Source organism: Lepidothrix coronata, unplaced genomic scaffold (assembly GCF_001604755.1).
Source record: "Lepidothrix coronata isolate B3197 unplaced genomic scaffold, Lepidothrix_coronata-1.0 Scaffold23, whole genome shotgun sequence".
NCBI lineage: Eukaryota > Metazoa > Chordata > Aves > Passeriformes > Pipridae > Lepidothrix > Lepidothrix coronata.
In genome coordinates this window covers 3,739,630-3,754,921 of record NW_016690203.1, presented here as the reverse complement: position 1 = coordinate 3,754,921, position 15,292 = coordinate 3,739,630, and the positions used below count along the sequence as shown (strand labels likewise).

The window sequence follows — 15,292 nt, the reverse complement described above, 5'->3', positions numbered from 1 at the left end:
TTAGCAAGATGAAAATTGTAGAAGAGAGACTGCTTCTTTTGAAATCTCATTATTCAAGGCACCGGACAAATTATAGTAACTGGTCTTGATCCAAGGACAGTTCCTCAAATCCTAAAGCCTGAGAAGAGCCAAAATACAGTCAAGCAGTGAGGAAAAAAAATCGAGTGTCTTTATACTGAAGCACCAGAGGCCCAACTTCTATCAGCTGTGCAGATGCAAGGACATGAACAAACCCACACAGGGAATCTGTATGTTTGACATAAGAAAGAGGACCTGCCATATGTAGTAATTTACCATGTCTATGAAACTGGGGAAGGACAGGCTGGAGACTGCTGCGACTGTAAGAAATCTTCTGTGTGATCTGCTCTGTGGTACCATTGCTGTTTGTTTTTCTTCTCCAAACTGTCAGCCTGATGTGTGTTACTACATGTTCATGTCCAGTTCCTCTCTCCCCATCTCTTGTTCTGGTTCTCCCGTGCTGAGGGTGCAGCATCAGTGGTGCAGATGCTGCAGTTCCCAGCACTCCAACCAACCAAAAAGACTTGCAACAGTATTATTTGAACAGAGTACCTCTAGGAAGCAAAATGCTACACACAGTATATCTGAACTTTCCAGTGTCTAAATTGCTTAGAAAAAAGACAGTATTGGGATAATGCCTTAAGATCAATATGTACTCATTCTTAACCTCTGGAAAGTTACAAGATTTCTTCCTGCATTGCAAACCGAGATATAAAGGTCAGAAGCACAGCGTACCCAGACACATAGATGGTTTTTCTTTCCAAATTTCCCTTGATCACAGAACTTATGTAAGCCACGCAGTGTTAAAAACACCTGCAACCAAAGCCTCAGTAATGCTCTGTAGTGCATTTCCGTAACTTATGTATGAGAGCCATTCCCAGGCATCTCCAAGTTTTCAAGCCATGGAAATTCACTGCCTTGTGCCCTACCTATCACTCTAGGGTAGGTTTTGAGGTGAATCTAACCTGGACAGTAAAAATCACCTACCAAAATGAAAAATGTAACCTTTCATACTGCTTATACCATTTTGTATTTAATCAAAACCCATGATAATCATGTAAGTCTTCCTGTGAGTTCTCCAGCTATAAAAAAAAGACCTATTTTATATCCAAAAGACTACATTTATCATCAGTGTGACTCCGATGGCTCTCCCAGTATGTTGAGTGGGATGATTTTTGGTTCACAGTTTGTCTCAGGGATGGATGAAGAACCAACCCCGAGTGGATCCAAAGCAAATGTGATGTGTTGTTGCCCAGGGGGCCATAGCATGCACCCCAGTCCAATGCCCCCACCCCACCATGTGCTGCCATTACCTGCGCTCGATGCTCCCCAACTGCAAACTGTATCACGGCAATGCCTGGGTTATGGCTCTCTTCAATCCTCTCCACAGTGCTGGAGTCTATTTTCAGGTCGTTGCTAATTTCCGCGCTCTGTATGAAGTCTTCTGTTTTCAAGTCCTCTACTTTCTTCAGCTCCCCGTTGGCCAGCTGAATGATCGACCCCTTCATGAAGTAAGGGGGCAGCGTGGGAGGTGCGGCAGCAGGGGAGGCGATGGACTGCACCACAGGCAGGTGGATCTGCGCCTGCACCATGGTGGCCTGGTAGGCAGGCTGGGTGGTGAGGGGCTCTGCACTGAAGTTCTCGCTCTTGGGGACGGCGGTGGTGACGAACGTGTGAGGCACTGCTGCAAACTGAGGAGACGACGTGACGATCGCGGGTGTGACTCCTGACGGCTCGACGTCCGCACTACCAACTGGTATCAGCAGGGACTGGGTGCCAGGGATCACCAGGTGCTGTGGCAGGCTGCTGGGGTACCCAATGGCTTGCTGCTGACCGCTCAGGTAGCCAATCACCGGCGGCTGGGTCCCGGCGTAGAAAGCTGTCGCTGGCAGCCCAACAGGGAGTTGCTCAGAGGCGCTGTGGGTGGTCTGAATGACGGTGTGAGGGGACAGTGTGGCCACTGCCTTCACCCCCTCGTGGCCCAGAGCCTGCTGTGGAGACAAGGCATAGGACCGGTGGGTTGGCTTTCCTAAGTGCAAGCTTCCCTTGTCATTGAGGGTTGAAGGAGAGGTCTCACGGTTGGTGGTCTGCTGCACCTCCATGTCTGCTGTGGGCGTGCTGCTGTTGGGGACCACCATGACAGAGGCTCGGACACCTGAGGAATCCCGTGCACCGTACTCAGCGGGGCTCGAGTGGACCACCACGTGCCTGGTCTCGTAATGATGGGGAGCTGGTTTATTGCCTGCTTTGACTAGACCCAGGTCGGCAGAAGGCGAAATGCCATACCTCCGGCTCTTCTCTATCTCGCCGTTCAGTACCTCCTTGGCCTGCATTGCCTGCAGCCGGCTGCTCTCGGGTTTCTTGGGGGTATCCCTGGTGACAAAGTGGCCCCCCGAGTCTGTGTACTGCACCACCACTTGAGAGGAAGGGCCGAGGGTGAGGGTGTGCGGGATCACTGTCTGATGTGGGTGCAGGGGGACTGGGATGGTTGGAGGAGAGACATTTCTGACAGTGCTCTGGGAAGAGCTGGAAATGTGGACATACTGGTTCTGCTGGGTGGGTGGAGGAGACCCAGCAGCAATCAGTCCAGGTGTCCTGACCAGGTGCGGCTCAACTTTGTGCCCCTGCTGGCTTAAGCCGCTCATGCTGGCCAGCAAAGTGGAATAAGCCTCCAGCTGGGACCGCTGGGATGGAGTGGTTGCAACGGCTGTGGCTGCTGCCACGGCGCCAGTCGCAGAATTGGCTGTTGGGGAAATCAGCTGTGAGGGGATGAATCCGGTATACGATCCACTGTACTGGGGCCCGACGAATTGGAAGGTATGTTGCAGGTGTGTGTACTGCACAGGGGAAACAGGGGTCCCTGACTGGGAGAGGGCGGGCGAGTACACTGTGGGAAGAGTGGTGGAGACTGGAACGGACCTGGGCGCACTCGGCGGGGAATAGTCCAGCCCTGCAGACAGTGACTTGTGCAAACCCTGCGGCAAGCCTGCCTCCACTGATGACGTCCCCCCGGGCCGGTGCCGGCTCCCCAGGCTGCCCTGGCCACTGGGTGTTGTAGGGAGCCATGCTAGGTTATCTGCACGGTGGTTTTCGTTTGGCAGGACCGGCTTCACCTCTGAAGGCAGGCTGGTGGCAGGGATTTCTCGCTTCTTAGGTGGCAGGCATTCATTGCTCCGCTCTTGGTTGGATTTCATCTTTCGCCGTCCCCCCTCCACTGTGCTTGCTTCACTGTCTGTCTGGCTCTGATTTCAGTCTGATAAATGGAAAGTCACATTTGATTTCTGCAAGGGATCCAGTGACTTCATGAGGAATCATCTCCCTGTGAGCACGATCCTCTGACAGCTCCTCTGGATTCTGCAATGAGAGGGTGGGCAAGGGAGGGGGAGTCACATTGTCAGCACTGAGAAATGAAAACAAATGAGCAGACACTCCGAAAGAGCAAACGAGGAAAAAAAACCTCTGGAAAAAAAGAATCAAATGGTCAGGCATTGCCACTCTTACGTCAAGGGGCAGTTGACAGCTGCTCGGTAAGAAGCAGCAAAAATCCTGGACATGTCTGCTAATGCATCAAGAAAACATTTAAAACTTTAAGCAGATCAAAAACTCCCTGGCCATAACTGCCACATTCAGCAGCAGTCATTTATTTCCCAAGGCCCTTTCTCCTTCCTCTGGGAAAACCCTCCATGTGTCTGTGGTGCCTGGTTTGTTCTTCCAGAGACTCCTTCCCCTGCAATGAGCACAATGCCTTCACCCTACTGTGTCCTAAAAAACACAGGAGTGAGGCAGGGAGCCCTGAGGAACAGCCACACACAAAATATTTACGTTAGCAACAAGTAGCTATTAGTGGTGCAGAGGGAAGGTGGCGGGTCACTTCTAAACACTTGAATGCCAGAGTCACCCACAGGGTGACTTCACATCACACCCCGTAGGGCTGTGGAGGCAGCAGCTGCCTCCCTGCCCCCCTGCCACACCACAGCTCATTACAGGCACACGTGCCCTTCATCCACCAGTCTGGCAATGAACCTCAGCCCTGCGATCTATTTACAGCAGCAGCACAGAGCCAGATATGGCTCTGAGCCAGGTTTTTGATGTGTGGGGCCTTTTTTTGACCCAGCGCTTTGAACTCCCTCTGCTACTGACACCGCACATCCAGGTATCCAGGCAGGACTCTGTGTTGGGAGATGCTTCCTGCCACCCACAGGTTGGCCAGGGTCAGGTGCTGGCACCATCTCCATCTCTGGCAGGATTCAATCCCTCTTTTTCGTAGTCACTACTGGACTAGAGAGTCTGTGGGTACCACACTCACGGCCATGGCCACAGCTCCAAACGTTGATCAAACTCAGCCCTGGGGCTGCCTCAAAAGCATATTTGGGTTTCCAGATCCAAACCAGAAGCCCCCACCACTGTAAAAGCTCACAGTTGTATATTCGGCTGATTTTGCTATTGGAGCAAAACAGTTGCTTTCTCTGCTCTGCATCCCCTAATTCACCCAAAAGCAACAAAGTCTTCCTAACTCTTCCACTATCTGCTAAAGAACATACCGTATCTAAAACACATCATGCTTTGAAAAAAGGCAAAAGGAGCTGTCAGTGTCCCCCTGTCTTCCTGAAACCTACCTTGCCTTGTCCCACAACAAACGTCATGGAGAGTGAAACTTCTCCCCAGCCCCTGTCCAGCCACCACCTGTCATCTGCATTTCTGGCTGTTTTGAAAGTTATGCAAGAATGAGTGCTGAGAAACCCCGCATGACCGGCAGCTTAACAAGAAAAGCATGCATTACACGTAGGAAAAATGGAGAAAGAATTAAGAGCGGATGTGAAAGAAGATGGAAGTAGGATACAGCCCACTTTAAAGGGAATGCTGAGCAGCAGTAATGATACTTATCTTATGGCAAGTAATATTCCTTTGGGAGATTTCTTTCCCTGCTGCCTCGCTTCTAATGAACAATAAGGCTAATGTTTATATGTGTATGAAGTACTTTGAAGACACACTAGACTAAGATTAAACCTATCTTTAAGAGCACTCTTTACATTTATGGTCCTCCAAGCTGCTGTAAGCCTGCAGGAAAAGTCCAAACGTTCTAATGGTTTGATACAATCAGTCTTAAGTTAATTATCCCACTCTTTAAATATTGATAAACAGTAATGAAACACCAATAGCCAGAGCCAGGGGAGGGGAGTAAAGCACTCTTTCAGGGTGGATTCCCTGGCTTTGAGGCAATAGGGAGGATGAAAGGACTTGGGGCAGCTTCAGATGAGCAAAGGCCAGTGATGCCTTCCTTGAGCATGGCAGCCCGGCGGCAGTGGTGCCCGCTGAGCGATGGCTGGGCACCGTTGTCCTGACCTGCCCCATCTGTCAGCATCGCCACCTCAGCACCGCGACCGCGGCCAGATGAGGGCAGCCAGGAGACAGGGTCCCTGCTAGATCAGCATGGGTCTTCCCCCTCCTCCTAGCAGTTGCTCGGCGTGTCTTGGCAACAGCTAAAATTATTATATTACACATGACTTACGGATTTTTCTTTTTAAGTTTGACTAAAAATAAAATCACCGAGCTCACATTTGCGCAGTCATCCTTGGTTAACTTTAGCTCACTGTAGCCTTCTGCCCTGGGCAGTCAGCTTTGGTAGGTAAGTCAGCAGATCCTGACCAGGGCGGCTGCTCAGGATGCTACCCTTAACATGGGGTGCTCATCCTGCTCCCCTTGCCACTGGGAGCTCGTGCTGGGCTTGGACCATCATCCAGCCTCTCCTGGATATGGACATGAGCTGCACACCCAGCATTTAAATACACTCCCACGGGGAAAAGCTGGGAGCAGAGGGCTGGCTTCTCTGCCTGCAACAGAGCAAGGAGCTTGTACATGGAATCAAATAGGGCCAGTCTCTTTTACTGTGATGGATAAACCAAGCTCCCCAAAGCTAGTGGTTCCAAAAGTCCGATGTATCTGGGTTCAGCTTCTCCGCATCAAAAGTACTACAATGAAGCTCAATGAAATGTGGCAAAGTTTCATTCTGCAGGAGCTGAAGCAAAGGTTTTGTTCTGCTAAATAGCATTGAACCACTGAGTTTTGGGTGGCCTCCAATGTCAAAACTAGCATCCTTCAAAAATACCAAATACTAAATCTTTTGGGTCTTTTTTTTTTTTTTTCAGCATAAGTCTTTCATATGACTGACTTCATCATCACCGGTAACAAAAGGGCTGCCCAAAACCTCCTGGAGAACACAGGAAGAATAAACAAATTTAACAGAGACAAAGGATGAGACAGCCATAGAGCAGTGAATACTGCCCCACTTTTCCAAGCCCAAGCACTTCACAGTGAGACTTTGAACTCCTAACAGACACAGGACCGGATTTGCAAAAAATGCAAATGTGCAGCATAAAACAGCCTACTTCTTCTTCAAGACTTAAAAGTAAAATGATAACTTTTCAGCATAATTCAAGTTCCAGCAACAGTAAAGATAAGACAGGACTGATTTTGCTTGGGAAGCATGAAAGGGAGACAACCCAAACAAGAGCGTCTCAAAGGCAAGAGGTACAAGACCTGGTAAAACAATTTTTTGCTGGCTGTCCTAGAAAGACAAACGCCTGCCTTCTGTGGTGTGCCGCAGGGTTTGTTATTTGCATGCTCTTTTTTTTGGATTCAAGTCATTTTTCCAACTCTGGAGATATCCCTTCTCTTTAACTTCAGAGCTGTCAATCACGATTTGCAAGATATGCAAACAAGCAGCAAACACCAGGTGATTTTTTGCTTCTGCTTTGTACGTGTGTGTGTCACACAAGTGTGTGCGTGCGTGCAGGCATGTGTAATTATGGCTGGGAAGGTAAAGGGGACAAAGAGATCAGGGAGAGCAGCTGGACTTTGGTATCTCTGGCAGTGAGTACACACGGAACATTGCTAAAGTGTCTGGACAGCCAGTGTCCGCTGGCAGCCTGCCCACACTCCAATTCCTGGAAAGGCTTAAGGCAGAAAAATAATCACTTGGAGGAGTCACCATCTGGGCTTGCTCTGGTCCCAGAGGGATTGCTCACTGGAGCTCAGGATGTGCATTTTCATGCAAAACTCCAGCATCTCTCTGTAAGGCACTTTAAATCTTACTATGTTTCCCCAAACAGTGTTTTTCTATTTATTTCATCAAATAAATTTAAAACTCTGGAGAGGATACTGGGTTACAGCTTGAGGAGTTGACCTTCTTTATTTATCTGGAGTTCACCGCAGCAAAGGTAAAACCAGCAATGCATGCCTCCAAACACACAGTGATGTGCACCCAGGACTGAGTCTTGGGGTGCAGGGAAGTTTGGGCTAGGCTTGCAAACCACAGCAGCACCCGGCTATGCAAAGAGTGGGACTTTGCCACCAAAACTCAGGCGCTTTTTGCAGTCCCGTGATGAAGCTAACATAATTTTTTGTGTCTCTAAAACTCCTTAAAAAATCTGGTCTCCCATCCTCTCTGGTCCCTGACCTTCCTGCAGTTGCCAGCAAGCTCACACCAACATGTGCCACCAGGAGAAGGGTTGGGGCCATCTGCCTGCTTGCCTCATTGCAAGGAGGGGCAGCTATCAGTCTCCAACTTCGAGGATATTCAAATCAAACCAGTCACTTACTGTCAAAAGGCTCCTTTGATCCCAAGTTCTAATAACACACAGATTACTATGACTTTTCAACTTTCACCTTCCAGCTCCAGGTATTACCAGTGAATTCTCACATTTATCTGCGTGATAAAAAAATTGTGTCTCCCCCTCCTTCAGACACTGCTGCCCTGCCCGGCATGTAGTTGTTAATGCAGTATTCAGAGTTGAGCCTGATACACAGCTCTTTATGTCTGGGCAGAAGTTACTGGGCAGAAGCAGCAGCACAGCCTGATGCTCCCGCCTCAAATCACCCGCCCATCCTATCATGATAGGAGGACTGAGTAATTTCAGCAGCACTGGAAATCAGTGAGAGGGGAGGGCACTTCATCCCACTTCTCTCCTCCCCTCCAAGGAGGCTGGCATCTTGCAGGATCAGATTCAGGGAGGTGAAAAGACAGACACATTGCAGAGGGCTCCACAGCCGCATTCTGGCTCTCAGATCTATATGCCAGCTTTCTCCCCCTGCTCTACACCCTGCCCGCTGCCAGCTACATATTCATTGTTGTAACTGCTACAGATTCCATTACCCTTGCCATGTGCAGCTCAGTGCACGCCAACAATAGCTATAGGAGTTTATTGTCCAATCTGACCAATTTCACAGCTCTCTGGCAGAATTCCCAGGAGGGCCAACTGCAGAGATCCATTAATAAGAAACATGAAAACCTCTAATAAAATTTGAAATTCTCCTGCCAAAATGAAAGGATTCCTGATCAGCACTACACCTGCAAGATAGATTGTCCACTGCAGTGTTAGCTCTTATTATACTTTTGGGAATCTGCCACAGCAAATTGCTACAGGTTTCGGCACAGTGAGCAGCTATTCTGCACATCCTTCCTCTCCCTGGTCAGATCAGACAAACTCTAAGCAATATAAAAAGCAAGTGACACGAGCAAACCTCAGCAAGCACATCACTGGGGATGAGATGCCCAAAAGCTCGACTTTCCTATGGAATTTTATGGTGCAAGTATGTAGGTACCAAAGCTGAGAGAGGAAGATTTAGGAGGAAAAAATAGTGTAAGACATGTTCCCAAAAGGACAGACAGATGATTGAGTTCCAGGACAGTCATTCACAAATGCATATGATACAAATTGATTACTAGAAAGCTACTCCAGTGGTTAACTGTCTGTTTCTGCTACTTATCTCCCGAATTTTGAGGATAAGGAGAGATGTGCATGTCATAAGCAGGGCACATGCCTCCCGTTTTACTATGTTTACGCTGTGGTTAGGGACACATAGTTATTATATGTGGTAGGTGCTCCTGAACTGCACAGGAATATGGCACTAGAATTAGCTTCCATTTTAGTTAAGGTAACTGCTGAATGAAGAGTTGGAATTAACTTCCAGAAGTTTGCAGGTTTCTGCCATAAGTTCACCTGGGTGCCATCACTTTGTTCTGCAGCAGGATAGATGCCCTTATTTTCCCTGAACACAAGCCAGCAGTGTGCCCAGGTGGCCAACAAGGCCAATGGCATCCTGGCCTGGATCAGGAACAGTGTGACCAGCAGGACCAGGGAAGTGATTCTTCCCCTGTACTCAGCGCTGGTGAGGCCACACCTCGAGTACTGTGTCCAGTTCCGGGCCCCTCAGTTCAGGAAGGATATTGAGGTGCTGGAGCAGGTCCAGAGAAGAGCCACAAGGCTGGTGAAGGGACTCAAGCACAAGTCCTATGAGGAGAGGCTGAGGGAGCTGGAGTTGTTCAGCCTGAAGAAGAGGAGACTCAGGGGAGACCTCATCACTCTCTACAACTCCCTGAAAGGAGGTTGTAGCCAGGTGGGGGTTGGTCTCTTCTCCCAGGCAGCTATCAGTAAGACAAGAGGGCACAGTCTTAAGCTCTGCAGGGGAGGTTTAGTTTAGATATTAGGAAGAAATTCTTTGCAGAGAGGGTAATGAGGCATTGGAATGGGCTGCCCAGGGAGGTGGTGGATTCTCCGTCTCTGGAGGTTTTTAAGATGAGACTGGATGTGGCACTTAGTGCCATGGTCTAGTAACTGCAGCGGTAGTGGATCAAGGGTTGGACTTGATGATCTCAGAGGTCCCTTCCAACCTGGCTGATTCTACGATTCTATGATTTTCAGCATCTGAAGAAGTCATGCCATGCTCTGGATGTGCAGCAAACCTTTCTGTGTGCGCATATAGCAGTGCAGCTACAAGTAAGCCTTGCAGGACTGCATCATGGATGATCTAAACAGATTCACAGCTGCCTACATCCTTTGTTTACACACACACAAAAAACTATTAGCAAAGGTGATCCCTCCTCTTCCAGCATGCTTTGCAGAGAGGTGGTACCACAGAAGCTCTACAAGATGTCAGGCAGGCTGGAAGCAAGGAAGCATTTCCTCTGAGAGCCACAAGCTGACCCCAGGTCAGGGCTGCCACTGGAGTGCAGGGTGCATTGGCCATCCTGCCACCCTCCCAGTCCTCCCCGTTGGCAGAAACCTCACTCCCCGGCACAGAAATGTCCTGCCTTGCAGTGCCAAACATGGGTGCTCAAACATCATGAGTCAGACCTTGCTTCTTGCCTCTGAAACACGTGATACTGATTTACAAAGATTCACTAAAATGATAAAGGCAAAGAGTTTTTTTAATTATTATTCTTGCTTCCTTTAACTTGTCCTTCTGCTGCGTGAGGCCTTTCAGGCTTGAGGTGTCTAGCTTTTCCCTGCAACCCACAAGATCAGAAACGTATTAGTTTAGCCAAGAGTGGAATTTCCCATCTCATCGTTTGACAGCAGGAACTGGAGTTTTGTGAAATAGCATCGGATATCTACAGACCAGTGACAAAAATGCAAGAGCTGACAGTGCTGATTACAGTGTTTTTGAGGGTGAAGCACTGGACTCCAGAGCCTTCCGCCTCTGTGGAGGAAGGGGAAGGATGTAACTGCTAAGTAAGGACCCAAGCCCTGGGGCAGAGCCATGTAAGCGTGCACAGCTTGATGCATGGCTTTCTCTCTCAGTTGCACAGCAGAAAATGCACCTCAGCTAACCTTATGAGAAGCACGTCTATCTGAAGCCACAAAGGAAAATCCTGGGGCTGCTCAGGCCTGGGGTTTCAGCTCAAGCTGACTGCAAGGTGCGTAGTCCCAAACGCAGAGCTGACCCAGCTGTGATACTGGAGCACGTTCCAGCAGCACGATGATTTACCACCATGCTGCACTGAAGCTTTTACAACCTGACAGATGTCTGCCAAACCCCTCCAAAGTCCTGCTTCCAAAACCTCGGAGGCAGCTGTGCCAGGAGCATGAGGACCACCAACCCAAGGTGCTAGGGAAGTCAGCAACTCCCTTCACACATACCCAGAGTCTGCAGTGGCAGTGTGGAAGTTGTAGAGCAAAACCACGTGTATTATAGTGCTCCTCCAACCCCACTGACACCAGGACAGAAAGATGGATCCCACCTGTGCCACTTCACAAGTGGCCAGTGCAGCATCTAACCTTTTATCTCCTGCTCTGCACCGACTGCTGCCAGAGCAGGAGGTCAGGTTGACAAGACCAGTTTGTCTGACAGTGCTCAGAGACATCCTTTACTCCTCTATCCATCCCCTAGAGGCGCTTCTGCAGCTTAAATGAGTGAATAGAGTTCATTTATAAACAAGTCTAATACCGAAATTACTTTGTTGATGTTTTTCATTTATCTAAAATGTGCCTGGCTACAATGGGAGCTGCCTACACAATTTTCCATTGAAAATTTCACACGAGTGACTATAAACGTAGCGACACCCACTCGCCACTCATTTTAACTTGTGACAGAAACTGTCATGCCTGTATGAACACATTTGTACTGCAGATATGTCACACAGGTCTCCTTCCATGTGTCTGAAAACGCTCGCTAACATTCTCTCCTTCTGCAAAACAAAGCAGACAGACGCCTGGCTCCGATGCCAGGAGATATGAATAAGACCCCCACGAAAAATTACAGAAACCGGGGGTGTTTCACCCCTTTGAAGATCCAGCCAGTAACACCAGCAAGCAGCAGCCAACTCGGAGCAGCCATTTTACAGATAAGCACGGGTGCTCACGAGGAGGAGTGTGCCTTTAAGCCTGGCTGATAAGGGGACAGTGTGAGAGCAGAGCTTTAGGGGCAGATTTGGAAAGGTCAGCTGCATGCTCAGTGACTTTCCTTGGAAGTCCTTCCCTCTGATTGCTTCTCTGGTAGATTCCACATGCTAGCAAATTAGACTATAATTAGTCCATCTGTAAATATAAAACGTGAACTGATGTTAAATTCCCCTTGAAATGGATTCCAACACCTTGCCTTCTCTGAGGCTTCATTCAGCAAAGCTTTAACCTGAAGCAATTTTGCACAAGCCCTGGCTCATAGCCTCAGCACACACTCAGTGCCCTCCCAAATCAGGATCACTGACCATCACCAGTCACAAAACCAAAACGCCAGCAGCTAACCCTGGTCTCAAGGCATGTAGCACATTCCCCCAGCACTGCAGAGGGCCAAGAGAAAGTTCAACATCCTCCTCAGCCACCTTTTTCCTCTAATTCTTTAATTTTTTTCTTCTTCATTCAGGGTCTACTAGCTGTCTACTATTAGCTACGTTTGGGTGTGCCCTGCAGCACTGTCCACTTGGCCTGCACAGACCCTCAAACTGACAACCTCAACACAGGCAACATCTTGGGTCAATGCAGGTATGAATACACATGGGCAAGAAAAAAGCCAGACCAACTCTTCTGCACCCCTTCTCCCAGTGAAATGCCTGCCCTGGACCTGCAGCCCACAAAACCAAGTGACTAGTTACTCCTTCTGACTCAGCGTTGTAGGGAGCCTCCCTCCTGCTTAATGGAAAGCATGGCAGGCAGATAAGATGGGCATAGAGCCCAAATCCATCACCAGTGTCACTTGACTGAGGCCAGGACAGCAAGGGTGAGATTGCCCTGACTGTTCTACCTGACTAGACAACACAAAAAGCAATCAAAAGAAAATTAAATAATGCAGGATTATAACAACATAGCAGGCTCTACAGTTACAGGCTCCAGTTATAATTAAAAAAACCACCCGTTCCAACTAAGAAAGCAAAGCATCATTATTGTTCTCAAGCAGGGAACATTGACAAATGAAGGCGGTATGCTAACAGGCAGTGCCAATACTCTTAATTTAAGTATGTGAGAAACAAAGGTATGTACCATCCAAGACTGCCAGAAAGAACTTGCTTTAAACAACAACCAAAAAGAACTCTGAGGATTTAAAAATTATTTTCCTTACAAAAAACAGATACGAGAAAACCTTTTTCTCCCCTTCTCCCAGCCAAGTGAAGAAAGAACAAGAAAACAAAAAAATCACACAGCTCCCATCAAAGTTATTTATACAGGAGTTTTGAACTCGGGAACTAAAAACATTCCTGCATTGAACCTGTGGGTCCAGTGAGTCACAGCTTGGAAATCTGAATGGACCTTTTGTAAAAGCCACTGAGCCACGAACATGCTTTCTCACCGCTGCGATCACTTCTGTGAAAGCATCTTACCCATCTGCCACTGGAAATCCACGATGCAAGATAAGTGACTCCCCAACACCAGTGAAAAGGACAAAAGGATGACTAGCTACCTGCAGCTGGTTTCAATCGAAAAGCCGAGTAATAATTGCAGCCCTCTCCTGTGGCTCATATGGAGCACAGCATGGAGCTATAAAGCGTTATGCAAGTCTCATGTGCTGCCAGATCTCTCAGAGCAGGCAGCAGCCAAGTTGCTCCCTCCCACCATTGGCTCAGCTTCATTAACTTAATCAGGTAGTCATTCATTCATTCACTCACTCATTCAAAAAAAAAATAAATTACACTAAACCTGGCAAATAGCCAGTGCCATGCATGCACGGAGCATGCTCACATCAGTCACTGGGGCTGGAAGAAAAAGCATAATCTAACAATCCTCAAGCTTTGAGAGGGTCTTTAGTTTTGCAAGCAGCTTGGGTACAAATGCATCTTTGCCGCAGCCTCCTGAAAACCACAAAGGGCTTGGAACTGTGGTGAGGTCGGACGCTGGAGCTGGTCGGACAATGGAATGGAGAGCAGCCTTGTAAGAGAGCACAGCCAGCAGGAAGCAGAGTAGAGAACTTCCCCAGAGCAATGACTAATTAATTAGTTGATTATGGGGGGGGGGGGGGGGAAGGACTTGTGGCAGGATCAACTCAACTCATTTTGCTGCAAGATGTGCTACGCTTTCTTTTGCACATACCACATACGTTGCACAGCTTATTCCACACCAGAAGGGACCAAAGCAGAACAGGAAGGGGGGGGGGAAGAAAAAAGAAGGGAAGCACTACACAGCCAATGTTAAAAGCAATTGGTAATGGAAATCTCTGTTTGACCCCTATATCTATAAACATAAGACTTTCTACAGCCATGTAGCACTCAGGCATCAGAGTCCCCTCCCTTACACAGTTCTTGCACTTATTTTTCTTAGTCTTTACATGTAAGTTTCCAAAGAACATTATTACTTCCCTCTAGCTGTCATCAGAATGACTTTCACTGCATTTTTTTTTCCCAGCATGCTACAAGAAAGCTGCTTTATGACTATTCCAAAAAGCAGGCCTTGAGAGTCAGCTCTGATTTTACTGTGCAGAATTTCATGTGGTGAGCCAGGCTGGGCATTAAGGAAAGGGGACAGGTGTCACATTTCCCACAGAGGAAGCTGAGCAACAGCATGGAAGCAGTCAGCATTTCTCCCCCCTTACCTCATTCTGCCCTGCGCGAAAAAAATACCAGATGGCAGGTTACTCAGAGCAAGCCCATAAAAGTAACATGGAAATACAAAGCATTTAAGATTTTTTCAATATAGTGTTTATGGTTCTATAATGAAAATTATACACCTTGGTGCAAATCCTCAGCCAAAGACATGGCTGACATGCCTCAAGAGCATGTCACACCCTACCTTTCTCCAGTGAGGCAAATCAGATCTTCTGTTATCATGGAGAACGCAAATATTTTCTGTAGGAACTTCAACTGCCTCTTCTCCAGACAGCCTACAAGTCACTATTTCTCTTCAGACAAAAAAAAACTACCCTGAAATCTTCTACAGCCACTGCCACAAACGATGATACAAATTGCAAATCAGACAGAGAATTAATATAAAGCCAATACTCAGCGAAAGGTCTGCAGTTCAGATGCACTTAGCAAAAGCATTTAAAATACCCCAAATAAACACCTGTTACTCTGATCCCAGCTGTTCCTCTGACCATACCACAGAGGCCCATGGTTTAGTCCTGGATCCCCTCTTGAAGTTCTGTGTAGGAGAATGGTACTGAAAAGCACCCAAGTACCTAGCAGACAAGCAAACACACAGCTTCTGGGGAACCAGCTGTTGCCACATCTAAGGCTACAAGTGAAAATTACACATTGCAGTGACTGAACATTGCTCCTTTGTTACATGACAGCACATAGGATTTGTTGAGAAAAGAAAAACTACTCAAGATGCTTTCACTGCATTAACAGAATTTAAAAAGAGATGCAAAGGTGTCTGAAGGCAACGTTTCTAAGTCCTTGGCTGCCTGTACTCTAAAGTGCATAGGACATCAGACAAGCAGTCTCGAAGAACTTTACACTGAAGTCAGCCTCCTTCACCAGAAGTTCAGTCTTGAGTTAAGGGCCTTTCAATTATCCAAGCACTTAAGCACTGTGCCTCTTTCATTACCTTTGTCCTCATCTCTAACC

The 15,292-nt window shown here is 47.9% G+C and overlaps 1 protein-coding gene across 14 annotated transcripts in view; it reads right to left on the bottom strand.

The window, feature by feature from the left end:
* ATXN1 (ataxin 1) overlaps window positions 1-15,292 on the bottom strand; it is a 292,826-nt gene that overhangs the window by 14,335 nt on the left and 263,199 nt on the right. For all 14 annotated transcript variants that reach the window (XM_017808477.1, XM_017808481.1, XM_017808479.1 and 11 more), the window contains one exon: window positions 1,332-3,372. In XM_017808477.1, coding sequence (XP_017663966.1) covers window positions 1,332-3,212 — 1,881 coding nt within the window. In that variant the 5' untranslated portion in view covers window positions 3,213-3,372. The remainder of the gene's footprint in view (window positions 1-1,331; window positions 3,373-15,292) is intronic.